General features: G+C 41.7%; 4 protein-coding genes across 5 annotated transcripts in view; 3 read left to right on the plus strand and 1 right to left on the minus strand.

Annotated features, from left to right (window-relative positions):
- Positions 1 to 1,311, plus strand: part of napba (N-ethylmaleimide-sensitive factor attachment protein, beta a) — a 4,984-nt gene extending 3,673 nt beyond the window's left edge. Inside the window, exons 8-10 of the mRNA XM_029175817.3 lie at positions 140 to 244; positions 322 to 390; positions 463 to 1,311. Coding sequence (XP_029031650.1) covers positions 140 to 244; positions 322 to 390; positions 463 to 615 — 327 coding nt within the window. The 3' untranslated portion in view covers positions 616 to 1,311. The remainder of the gene's footprint in view (positions 1 to 139; positions 245 to 321; positions 391 to 462) is intronic.
- A 441-nt stretch (positions 1,312 to 1,752) lies between these two features.
- Positions 1,753 to 7,818, plus strand: cdc5l (CDC5 cell division cycle 5-like (S. pombe)). The gene is made up of 19 exons (XM_029127106.2): positions 1,753 to 1,972; positions 2,545 to 2,648; positions 2,987 to 3,148; positions 3,232 to 3,359; positions 3,525 to 3,624; positions 3,748 to 3,874; positions 3,959 to 4,050; positions 4,220 to 4,364; positions 4,470 to 4,661; positions 4,866 to 5,014; positions 5,102 to 5,273; positions 5,411 to 5,575; positions 5,732 to 5,812; positions 6,076 to 6,327; positions 6,480 to 6,587; positions 6,784 to 6,873; positions 6,949 to 7,080; positions 7,162 to 7,242; positions 7,534 to 7,818. Exons 1-19 carry the CDS (start codon positions 1,928 to 1,930, stop codon positions 7,645 to 7,647), a joined length of 2,439 nt encoding a protein of 812 aa, XP_028982939.1. The 5' UTR covers positions 1,753 to 1,927; the 3' UTR covers positions 7,648 to 7,818.
- Positions 7,383 to 12,500, minus strand: part of supt3h (SPT3 homolog, SAGA and STAGA complex component) — a 6,556-nt gene continuing 1,438 nt past the window's right edge. For both annotated transcript variants that reach the window (XM_029127108.3, XM_029127109.3), the window contains 10 exons: positions 10,973 to 11,057; positions 10,460 to 10,546; positions 10,283 to 10,379; positions 10,039 to 10,172; positions 9,829 to 9,904; positions 9,355 to 9,467; positions 9,043 to 9,147; positions 8,678 to 8,806; positions 8,288 to 8,377; positions 7,383 to 7,889 (listed from right to left, as the gene is read on the minus strand). In XM_029127108.3, the coding sequence (XP_028982941.1) occupies positions 7,848 to 7,889; positions 8,288 to 8,377; positions 8,678 to 8,806; positions 9,043 to 9,147; positions 9,355 to 9,467; positions 9,829 to 9,904; positions 10,039 to 10,172; positions 10,283 to 10,379; positions 10,460 to 10,546; positions 10,973 to 11,057 (958 nt within the window). In that variant the 3' untranslated portion in view covers positions 7,383 to 7,847. The remainder of the gene's footprint in view (positions 7,890 to 8,287; positions 8,378 to 8,677; positions 8,807 to 9,042; positions 9,148 to 9,354; positions 9,468 to 9,828; positions 9,905 to 10,038; positions 10,173 to 10,282; positions 10,380 to 10,459; positions 10,547 to 10,972; positions 11,058 to 12,500) is intronic.
- LOC114841881 (runt-related transcription factor 3-like) overlaps positions 12,443 to 12,500 on the plus strand; it is a 4,817-nt gene continuing 4,759 nt past the window's right edge. The window contains exon 1 of the mRNA XM_055502406.1: positions 12,443 to 12,500. This exon is cut by the window's right edge and continues 55 nt beyond it. Coding sequence (XP_055358381.1) covers positions 12,477 to 12,500 — 24 coding nt within the window. The 5' untranslated portion in view covers positions 12,443 to 12,476.

Raw genomic sequence — 12,500 nt, forward strand, 5'->3', positions numbered from 1 at the left:
TATTACATTTTTAGAGTTTTATTTTGCAAAAGCTCATATTGGTAAAGTTTTACATTTATACAACTGCAGCTACTGCAACTACTTTGACTGCGTGGGCGTTTACGTTCTTAAAGCCAGTGACTGTGTCTGTGTCTCTCAGGTCGCTATGAGCACCATGGACAATCCTCTGTTGAAGTACAACGCTAAAGAATACTTCTTCAAGGCCTCACTGTGTCACTTCATAGTGGACGAGCTGAATGCCAAGGTGAGACGCGGTTGTCATAGAAACCATACAGCAAATAAAAGCAACGAAGCTCAGGGCCAATCATGTTTGTGTTTCAGTTGGCCATCGAGAAGTATGAGGAGATGTTTCCAGCCTTCTCAGACTCAAGAGAACTCAAATTGTTAAAGGTAAATCTGTTTTATTAACAGCTTGTTGAGGCCAAAACCCACTGAACTAATCTTAAAGTTGTGCTGCAACAGAAACTCCTAGAAGCCCACGAGGAGCAGAACAGCGAGGCGTTCACAGAGGCCGTGAAGGAGTTCGACTCGGTGTCTCGTCTGGACCAGTGGCTGACCACGATGCTGCTCCGCATCAAGAAGACCATCCAGGGGGACGCCGGGGACCTGAAATAGACGTAATCACGCGGGGAGAAATGGGATGAGGGCGACCAAGAGAAGAAACAGGAGGAAGGAAAGTGGAGACAAGATGGAGAAAACGGCGAGTGGGGCACCTGAGAGGGAGGGTGGGACTGAGTTACTGTTGTACATACGAGTCTGCATGTGCCCCCACCCCTCGACAAGCTAAGCATCACCTTTAAACCACCTTTAGTGTCCCCAGTACCACAGTATTGCTCTCGTAACACTGAACAGGACAGTTAAAAGAGTGGGAAGGAGACGCGCGCGTGTGTGGATTATTATTTAATGGGAAGAGTGTGTGCGACTTATTGTAAATTAGAGTCAAAGATATATGTTATTTAAAAATGATAATCATGTTATTTATCAGATATTGTCAATATTGAGAATCTTCATTGTTTATCATGGTGCTCAGTGTTATGATCTGTCTTAATATTTTCGGTATTAGCCCCCCAGCGCTCATCTGTTCTCCCTCCCCGCACCCGCTCATGTCGGTGGTTTCACACTATCACACTGAGCCACCAGCGTAAACCCCGTCACTGCCTCGTTCGTGCATGTCTGTTGTCATGTTGATGTTACGTGTTCTCCGTGTCGTGCTAACATATGAAGAACATAAATGTAGCCTGGTATCATCTGTGTGGAATCAGTGAATATGTACCTCTGAAACTGAGTTGAAATAAAAACATAATCAATTCAGGTGTTTGTTGGTTTGTTTTTTTGCTGATGAGTTCCACCATAGTGGTTGTTGGTTTGTTAAGGTATTTTATACCCATTCACATCTAATATATTGTTTGAGTCTGTAGTTATTTAAATTCAGCGTGATATAAATCCTGTGTCTAGTCCAGGTACATGTAATGACCACAAGGTGGTGCTAGTGGAGCAGATAGACGTTTAATATCAGTATTTGGTGGTTCATATCAGAGTCAAAACACATGCGCCGTTGGTGGCTTCACATATGTGAAGAGTGCTTTATCATGAATAGAGTCATCATCAATCAGCTGTAGCGTGAAGAATAAACCACATTGCGTTTTTCCTTCCACGTCTTTGAAGAAAGGTTAGACCGGCAGGGAGCAGTGGTGCAATGAAGGTACATGACCATCCCTAAATACCGAACGAAGAAGAAAACTACCCACAATGCATTTCGGTCGCCCCGTTGAATCCTGCGACACAAGTTTCCGGCGTAGTGCGTGTTCATTGCGCCGAAGCCTTGGGTTTTTGCGCTGACTTTATTGAACGCCACCGCTTATATCGTTTAGCCAAGAATCTTTTAAAACATATTTAGTGGACAAAGAGAGAAAACTAAGCCGCAGAGATGCCGCGCATTATGATAAAGGGAGGCGTCTGGCGCAACACGGAGGTATGTGTTTACATGGCTAGTTGCTGCAGCACCATGCTAAGCTACAGCCAGTCCATGGGAGTTTGTTAGCGTGAAGCTAACTGCTAACTTAATGTTATGATTTATTGTGGTTCTGCTACACGAACAAGGTTTCAGTGCAGCAGAATTAGATGTACTCCACGAAACTTTAAGTAGTAAATGTTTAGCATACAGTACTGCAGTGCTACGCAATGCTAGTGTTAGCAATTAAGCTAATATTCAACGAGAATTTACAGATGGGATTGTCCTGTGTTATGAGAGGTCTTCTAGTTTTTCAGTTTTGTAAAGAACTCCAACTTAAAACACGCTTATTAACGTACATTGTATTAAACCTGTCTCTTGGACACTTTGCTGCGTTGTGTAATAAAATAAGTAATCTTTGGACAGGGTTGATGTCATTAAATATATAGCACCACAGATTCCCCATATAGATGTTATTGTTCTGAATCCACGTTAATTTGAATCCAGCTGTCAGGATTTAACATGTTGTGATTGGCAGCATCAAAGACTTGGCAAAACCTTAATTTGCCATTTACATATGTTAATTTATCCAGGATGAGATCCTCAAGGCAGCTGTGATGAAATATGGGAAAAACCAGTGGTCTCGTATCGCCTCCCTGTTGCACCGCAAGTCTGCCAAACAGTGTAAAGCCAGATGGTGAGTGTGCAATTCAACTTCAAACACTAAACAAAATTCTTTGCGTGATAAAGGAAGCAGGAATGTTTTTGTAGCAGTCCAACAGTAGGGAACAGTAATTTTAAATAGCACCCCCTTCTGATTAATGAAAAATGTATACAACCCAGGATTGTGTCTGTTGTTAGTAGTTATGGAGTGTCTGTATTTGTGTATTTATTTTCTATTTGCTGTCATTATTTAATATAGAAGATGGCCATTAATCTCTGTAATGTAATCTCTCCACTGAAAGCAAATCAAGTTTAGTTTTCTTATTACCTGGTTGCATACATATTTTATGCCTTTGCTTTGTTTCTGTGCAGGTACGAGTGGTTGGACCCCAGCATCAAGAAAACAGAATGGTCCAGAGAAGAGGAGGAGAAGCTGCTTCATTTGGCCAAACTGATGCCAACTCAGTGGAGGACCATTGCTCCTATCATAGGGCGCACAGCTGCCCAGTGTCTGGAGCACTATGAATACCTGCTGTGAGTTTTTACACTGCATGTGCTTCACAACAACGATTTATTTCTTTAAATGTGTTAAACACTTTGTTTGAATGTGTGTTTAGAGACAAGGCAGCACAAAGAGACAATGAAGAAGAAGTGGGAGATGATCCCAGAAAGTTAAAACCGGGAGAGATCGACCCAAACCCTGAAACTAAGCCTGCCAGACCTGACCCTGTAGACATGGATGAAGGTGTGTTACCTGAACTAATGTTGTCACACACAATGATTGGAGAGATGCACATTAGTTCCAGCATATCAATGGGAAAGTCTGTGTTGGGGCTGATACACCTTCCCATGTAAAAAAAAAAAAAAAAACTAATTCATTGTGTGTATTTGTGTGTCTTACTACTTGTAGATGAGTTGGAGATGCTGTCTGAGGCCAGGGCTCGACTGGCCAACACCCAGGGCAAGAAAGCTAAGAGGAAGGCCAGAGAGAAACAGCTTGAAGAGGCCAGGTGAATTTTAGCCTCAGTCTTGATTATGTCTGGGATCTTATTTGAGCATTACTATTTCTTCTTTTTAGTCTACATGATTGCACCATAAAAAGCTGTATACTGATTGTCTTCTGTGTTTCTCAGGCGTTTGGCTGCTCTACAGAAGCGCAGGGAACTGAGGGCAGCAGGAATAGCTGTTCAGAAGAAGAGGAAGAAGAAGAGAGGAGTGGACTACAATGCTGAAATTCCATTTGAAAAAAAACCTGCACCGGTAACATATTAACTGTTCAAAATAAATTTAAAAAACTGCTGTGTTGGCAGTTACATTGTTAATAGTCTGCCTGTGTTACTTTAGGGTTTTTATGACACCAGCATGGAGAATTATGATGCCCTGGAGCCAAACTTCAAACGACTCAGACAACAGCACCTGGATGGAGAACTACGCAAGTCAGTAACACTCAACTTCACAGACAGAAACATTAAGCAGCAGCTGGTCCTGAATGTAAAGCATAGTAACTCTCCTACGCCTAATCACTAAATAAAGCTGCTTTTGAGCAATAGGCAGTAGAACATGTTTTACATTTCATATCAATAACCTCATGATGTTTGTCTGTAGTGAGCGGGAGGAAAGAGATAGAAAGAAAGATAAACAGAAGATGAAGAAGAAGAAGGAGAGTGATCTGCCATCTGCCATCCTTCAAACCAGTGGTGTGGCTGAGTTCACAAAAAAACGCTCCAAGCTGGTTCTACCTGCTCCACAGGTAACCACAACGCACTTTAATGAGTGGGAAATGGCTGTTGCAGTATGTGGGGTCCAAACTTTTCCTTCTAATCATTGTAAAATTTGTGATTAATGTTTCTCGTAGATCAGTGATGCAGAGTTGGAGGAAGTCGTCAAATTGGGTGTTGCAAGTGAGGTCGCTCGTCAAGCTGCTGAAGAGAGCGAAAGCGGTAACTCGGCCTCCTCCACACTGTTATCAGAGTACAACGTCGCCAACAACATGTCAGCGGGTCTACGTACACCTCGCACCCCTGCTGCCCAGGACAGAATACTGCAGGTAACATCAGTGTATTAAGAAATAGTAGAAAAAGCTTCATTGGGACAGATAATTGCCACATGTTCATGATTAAAGCCAATGCCTTTAAAGTTGTTACTTAAGGCTGCATGTCGCCTTATCCCTGTTCTGTAAATCAGTCAAACTACAACAAAAAAAATCTCCAAATACCTAGTGTATATAACTCCAAATGTTGTTTGTTTTCAGGAAGCCCAGAACCTGATGGCACTAACCAACATCGACACGCCTCTGAAAGGAGGCCTCAACACTCCTCTGCACGAGAGTGATTTCAGTGGTGTGACACCTCAGCGGCAGCAGATACAAACCCCCAACACTGTCCTCAGCACACCGTTCAGGTTAGCAAAGCTATGACAGCTGCTCTGATTCAAAACTTTGATTGGTCTTTTAAATATTAACGTTTGAGCTTTCTCCATTTCTGACAGAACTCCTGGACCCGGTCAGGGGGCGGAGGGCATGACCCCTCAATCCGGAGTAGGGATGACTCCACGAGGGGTTGCAACCCCTGGTTTGACACCTGGCCGTACACCTCTAAGAGACAAGCTGAATATTAACAGTGAAGAGCAACTGGCTGACCCAGCATATGCTAAACACTTGGTAATAACAGCAATATATTTGTCATAGTGCGTATAAACAACTACCCATAGCAAAATCTAATTTGAAATTTCTCAAGAACAATGACAAGAAAAAAAAACAACAACTGCCAACTTATTGTTGTTCGCTTCCACACGCAGCAAAGAGAGAGCCTGCAGCAGCTCAGACAGGGCCTGATGTCGCTTCCTGTTCCCAAAAATGATTTTGAGATCGTTCTGCCCGAAAATGCAGAGAAAGAATTAGAAGAAACTGAGACAGAGGTCGGCTTTGTGGAGGACTCAGCTGACATAGAGTCACGCAAACAGGTATGTGGAGGATTTCATACACAGCTGTCACCATAGCAAGTGGGAGATTTTAAATTTATCTCCTCTCAATGACTGCAAATCAAATGTACGAGTACATTTGTTTAACATATTCATATAGTCTGGCACTGGCAAACTTTGTGTTTGTGTGTGTGTTAGGCTCAGCGGGATGCTGAAAGAGAGAAGGAGCTGAAGCTGCGACACACTGCTGTTCAGAGGACTCTTCCCAGACCTACAGAGGTACGACCCACCGATACCATTCTGTGCATTAGCATGTCTTAGATGACAAAAAAATGACATCTTTCAGTTTTCTTACTCTGCTTTATTCATACAAGCTGTTACAGAAGTTCTCGAACGTTAAAAGTGTCAGTGTGTTTTCCAGAAAAGCACATCTGCGCTGTCAAAGTTATGAACTGAATGAATATATATACCGTCATCAGGTTTTAATTGGTATGATGTTAAAGCTACATTGTCAGTTGCTTATCACCAGCTCTGTCTTTTAGGTAAATGAGTCCGTGCTCCGTCCCTCCTCCGTGGATCCGCTGTCTGATCTCCAGCTGGCCGAGGAGATGATCAAACAGGAGATGATCACCATGCTGCACTTCGACTGCTTACACCACCCTTCGGCCAATGCAGTCGGTCAACTGCAGCGCGGCAAAACCAAAGGCCCTGCCTCAACATCCAACAACGCGTCGCACATAGCTCACCTCGAAACACACGTCTACAAACCTGTCAGCACCGAAGAGATGGAGCAGGTACCACACGCAGTACCTCGAAACACACGTGAACACATCATCCTTCAGTACCACACAGATCATGTTTATTTGTGTTTCTGTAACTGAGCCTTTGGGACAGTGACTAAGCAGCAGTGTAACCACTATGTTTGTCCTGTGATGTTAATAAACAGGCGAAGACGATACTGGCAGCAGAAATGGAGGTGGTGAAGGCGGGAATGGGCCACGGCGACCTCAGCATGGAGGCTTACAGCCAGGTGTGGGAGGAATGCTACGCACAGGTAGGCACCCAAGATAAAACCTCTCTCTCATTGTGTAGTCCAGTCCTCTCTCAAACTTTATCAAACCTGTATCCATGACTACAGTTCACACTTAAACTCCACTAAAGAGAATCACCTGGCCTTAATTTTATCTTTGCATGAAATTAGTTTTTTTTTTAAATTTCCTGTGTGTTGAAATGTTTCTTGCTTTGTGCAGGTGTTGTATCTACCTGGACAGAACAGATACACCAGAGCTAACCTGGCATCAAAGAAAGACCGTATTGAAAGCTTGGAGAAAAAACTAGACGTGAGTGACTACAGCAACTGTCAGATTTTACCTGTTAAACCTCGTCCAGCTGCTGATGCGTGTCTGTCTCTTCAGGTGAACCGCGGTCACATGACAGCAGAGGCCAAGAGAGCGGCTAAATTGGAAAAGAAACTCAAAATCCTGCTGGGAGGGTTTCAGTCCAGAGCACTGGGGCTCCTGAAGCAGCACAATGAACTCTGGGAACAGGTACTAATTTCATCCATGAAACTGTTACTCCTATGGACGACTGTGGAAACAACTGAATGTCCTGCTTGTCTCGTCCACCAGGTGGAGCAGGCGGCCACCGAACTCCAGACCTTCACTCAGCTGAAGAAACAGGAAGACACGGCCATTCCCAGGAGACAAGCAGTAAGTACTTAGGGTGTCACAGTGTGCCAGCTAGGTTCTCTGCTGGGAACATTTGCGGTTTTCCTCTTAATTATAAGATAGCTGTTGGTGTACATTTCAAATCTGAAGGACGCATCCTAATTTACAGATGTAAAGGTGGAACCTTTTTAAACATTTTATTTGCTTATAGTTGGCAGCATTTATTTACAAAGTAACTATTACATGTAAGAAAAATAATTCATTTATAAAGTAGATTACAGCAGTACAAATGGTGCAGATTTGTGCTAAACAGCGCGCGTGTTTGTGTTTTAGGCTTTGCGGGAGGACGTGGAGAGGCAGACGGAGCGAGAGCGAGAACTCCAGCAGAGGTACGGTGAGCTGCTGATGGAGCGAGAGCTGCTGATCAATACTGTCCAAAAATACTGAGCAACAGTCAAACATTCGCTCCCAAAAACAAATGAGTTTTGTCACCGTGTCATTTTCAGTTTCCGCTGTAATTTCTAGCCCCTGCTATGATGTCAATCTGAGTTTGGAACATTCTCAGTAATCACTTGTTTTTCTGTATTAGTGACCAATAAAGTTTCTTTTGATCAATGACATCGTTTCCATGTGTAGTTCTGTGACTGTCAGCAGGTGAGGAAGGCCATTCCACTCCTCCCGTACCCACTCTGAAGAAAGGACATTAATGTAGGTTCATACAGTCAGTGAAACATTCCTTTACATTAGCATCATAGCTGGTCACCAAAATCAATTATCTGTGTAAAACACTGAAGTATGATATAAAACATCTACAGTCGTGGCCAAAAGTTTGGAGAATTACATAAATATAAAAAAGCTTAAGCAGCATCTTTTCTAATAACAATTTGCACATATAACATTCTGGAGTATTTCTGTACTTCACTGAAACAAAGATCTAAAAGCAGTTTAGCAGCAAACCTTGTGAAAACTAATGTAACATTCTCAACTTTTGGCCATGACTGTACATGCCAGAACATAATGAGATTGTTTAACTCAAAAAAACTTGAGTGAGGATCTGATCTAATCAGCATTACTCTCATGGACTCACTGTCTGCCTGTAGTTGAACCTCCGCATGGCCTCTCTGATGTGACAGGGCTGGATCGCTCCACTGTGCGGCTCCACTGTCACTGGAGAGCTCTGAAACACAACGCTGAATTAAGACCTAGAAGGCTGTTGTGCATCTGGGCTGTCATATCTAGAAACAGCCAAACTATAGCATAATGTTTAAATTTCTTAGATGGCTGAGAATAAGGCCAACTCCAGTACAACAACATTAACATTCATGGAACTATTTAGCCACATATATCATTAATGTTAACTAAAGTATAAGTTAAATTTGTGAACATTTGTGTTCAGTTTGTTTACCTCATGAAACAGAAAGTCGTTGATTGCAAACAATTTAATCCTGTAAAGGTTGAGGTGATTACTGTCACACACCTTTTTGCGCTTCCTCTGTCTCGCTCGGCCGTCTAAACTGCCGTTGCCCTGCAGGGGGTGCTTTGAAGAGTGTGAGGAACCTGGGGTGGACGGGGGCGTGGCCTCAGGTGAGTCTGGATCCTTCTTTACCTGGTGAAGGAAACATCCAATGACTGTTAAATTCACTGACATTAAAAAAAAGATGAATGAATCTGTCTGTGTGTGTGTGTGTGCTGTAATGGCTGTAGCTGCCAGAGACCATTTTTTCACCACATACTATACTAAAAAGTCTTGTAGTATTGTATGTGACACATTTCTCACTACATATTATACTGTGACACTTCATTGAATTCACTGACAAACTATTTGAATGAATAAATCTGTACCTCAGTGTGTGTGTTGTAGTGGATGTAGCTGGCAGAGATCACGTGACTGATGGGATTACTCTTGGCCGTCATTTCCTGTTTTACCAGCAGAGACAAGTCCACAATCTAAAGACAGAAAACAAGTGTTACTTGTGCAATATTGTCAGTTCATAAAACACACTTCATAGTTTTTTTCTAGCTAAAACCCTTGACTCACTATTGTACCACTTAAAAGACGTTGATGACATGTAGCACTATGGAACTTTCCATAATTATTAGGTTCTAAAATTTTTCCACCCTAAGTGTGAAATTGCTAACTAGCAGCGAAGTTACCTGGGCAACTGTCTCATAGGCCAAGTACGACAGGATCTCCATGGCGATGCTGTTGGGTTTCAGCTCCAAGCTGCTGCAGTCCAACCAGTCCCGAAACTTCGAGGCTTTCTTTGCTGCACATGTGGAATTAGAAGAAACACTGCAGTTTCAGTTTAAATACATAACATTTGCAATATCAGGTGAAATTTGTTCTGAGATGAGATTTTCAGATTTATTTCCATCCAACACTTTGAAGGTGTGTAATGCTAGTTTGTGAATTAATCATCTTGTCAACTAATCAATTTATTTAAATGATTAATAAAATTGAATGATTTCTTTATTTGAAGCTGAATTATGATTTTATTTATTGTTTTCTTTTTGTGGATAAATGAAGCAGATGCAACAATAAAAGTAAAACTAAAGCCAAAGAAAAGATTTACAAACACCTCCTTGAAGATTTTTAGAGTAAGAGCTGTAACTGTGTTAACTACTCACCAAAGCTAAGCTGTCGACTCTCACAGAACTCCGAGTACTGAGCCGGGTCCATAGCCCGAGTCTGGCGTTCTAAACGCTGGAGGTACAGAGACAAGCAACACGAACTCAGTTCAATCCTGCAGGAAGACCAACGAAGACCACTAGTTTTCTTTAATGATGTATGTTGGGACAGATCTATATCCTGAGGAAGACATAACAGTGACATCTGACCTCCATCCTCTCCTGTTTGATGGGGTCGACTTCCTGTCGCTCGGCTAATGATAGCAGCTCGCCCGTCTGATCCATCCAAGCGAGGAAGTCCTGGGCCAATCGCTGCCTCCGCTGGTTACCACCAGCTACAGCACCTGTACACCAGAGTGGAGGATGCTGTTTCACTTACAATTATTTTTTAACCCTCGCTTACCCTAATAAAAGAGACATGGAAGCACATGTCAGATTTGGTTTCATATAATACCTGAATCCTGAATTGTGTCTTCATCCTCCAGAGATTTGAGGAGTTTGGATTTATAATCTCTAAACTGGAGATATTTCAATAACCTCACCATCTTCCTCTGTAAAAAGAAAGAGAATGCGAACAAGGTTAGTGAAGGATGTCAAAGGTAGAAACCAGAATGTAATGATTTTAGTTTACTTTGTCTCTCCTCATCAGGAACAGGATGTCCTCGGCTGAAATAACCCTTGAACCTCGAAGAGCTGCGCCCTCACAGGCCTGATGCAGCTGAGCAATCAAATACGTAACACAAGTCAAATGAAGAAAAAAACACCTGAAGCTGTAGTAACATAATGACGATGATGCTGAAATTAGATCCAACATGCATTGAAAAAAAAAGGCTTAAAGTCATATTGATAGTGTGCAGGCAAACAAAAGCTGCACAAATGTAAGACTTTACCAACACAAACATTAAAGTTTACTTCACATTTAATTACTTAAAATATATTAAACATGAATTAATTAGGAGCATTTACATGTAGCATCCTACAGTTATGTTATTCTAATTCTGCAGCCTTAAATACTAAAACTGTCTGTTTTTTATTCAGGGCCTGATGCATCACGACCCAAACAAATTTGATGCATTAGTAACTATTATAGATCACTGCTCCCTGTTTACATCTTCTCTTCACATATAAATGAATTGTGTGTTACCATCGTAATGAGCTGCGTGTGCACAATGTCCTCCACCAGAGCTGCCGTCTCGTGCAGAGGCCTGCGAGCGTCTCCCAGAGCAAACCTGCAAAACAGCATCAGCATAAAAGGGATGAGACATTTTAAACACCAAACACCACCAACTGAGCACTAAGAATAAATAGCTATAGTGAATGACACCGTGCTGTATTACATGCATAATACAAGTACTCCGTACTAGCACCACAAAGTAAAAATACACGTCCCAATTGTGTACTTGATCATGTACAATTGAGTATTATGTTATGATGATAAACTACTTAATCGTTGATTCAGATCAGCTTTAATTTGATGAGGCCACTTAAACAAAATGTCGCCCTCCACATAAACCAAGCTTAGAAATCTTCATGTACTTCTGTCTGTTTCATTCCTCTTCCACCTGACTCTCTCTCCCACACTTTGACCACAGTTGGTCAAACCTCGATTTGCATCCACAGAAGCCACTTCCATGATGGCAGACTATCCCAAACCCACATCCTGACCCCCTCTGCTTTTCTTACTCCTTCTGTCCATCTCTTCTGTGTATGTCACCTACAACCACCTGACAGTCCCACGGCTGTTGCTCCGCCTGCAGAAATCAATCACACAGGTGAGAAGGCCGTGGTTTGGGGATGTGGGCAGGGTGGCCTCAGGTTTGGAGGTTGGCGCCGTGTTCAGTGTTGGTTTTAGGTTTTGGGGTTTAGTTGGGTTTCAGTCTTTCTGACCACCAACAGCAAGTCTTTGCAGCCCACACACATCATAGGGTGAGTACCCCAAAACACACACAGCCACAAGGCTGGAAACCCGCAGTGTGCTTTGTAATGTCTGACAAAAAACGATGCTATTTAGACTTTCTTATCCAGGTAAGAACCACATTTCTATTTGTCTTAATATCGATTCACAATATCTGTAGGTTTGTCTGTAATGCTACTGATCCGCAACTTTCACTGAAATGAAATTTTACATTTAATAACAATCATTTATTATTTTTGTTATAACTTTTCATGGCTTTACATATTTACAAAAGATAGCAGCAGCTTCATAAAAATCAAAGGCATGTCTTCCTATTGTTCTTTCAAACCATCAAAAAAAGATTTTCAGTTTACAAACTTTTAATCTACAAATACTGGACTGTAATGTTTGCTATATCTTCACAGAAAACATTTTGTATTTAATTAGACTTTAGAATTTGAAGTCAAACTCATCAAAACTCAATTGGTTCAGATCAATGATAATATTTAATATAAAGATTTGTGTGTATCTAAAGCAAAGTTGTGTTATTTTCATAGTTTGGAACAAAGAATTTCCAAAATTAATGTATTTTTTTAAAAAAACTGATCTTACTATGTCACAGTTGTACTTACATGTCTTGTGTAGTCAGGTTTAACACATGCATGACTTTTAGTTTCCTGGAGGCAGTTTTGTTTTTTATGAATTTAATTATATAAAACTTAACCGACTATTTAGGGACAAGATTTAACAAAGCATGACTTGTTATCTGTTACAGAGG

Source organism: Betta splendens, chromosome 15 (genome assembly GCF_900634795.4).
Source record: "Betta splendens chromosome 15, fBetSpl5.4, whole genome shotgun sequence".
In the NCBI taxonomy this organism is placed as follows: domain Eukaryota; kingdom Metazoa; phylum Chordata; class Actinopteri; order Anabantiformes; family Osphronemidae; genus Betta; species Betta splendens.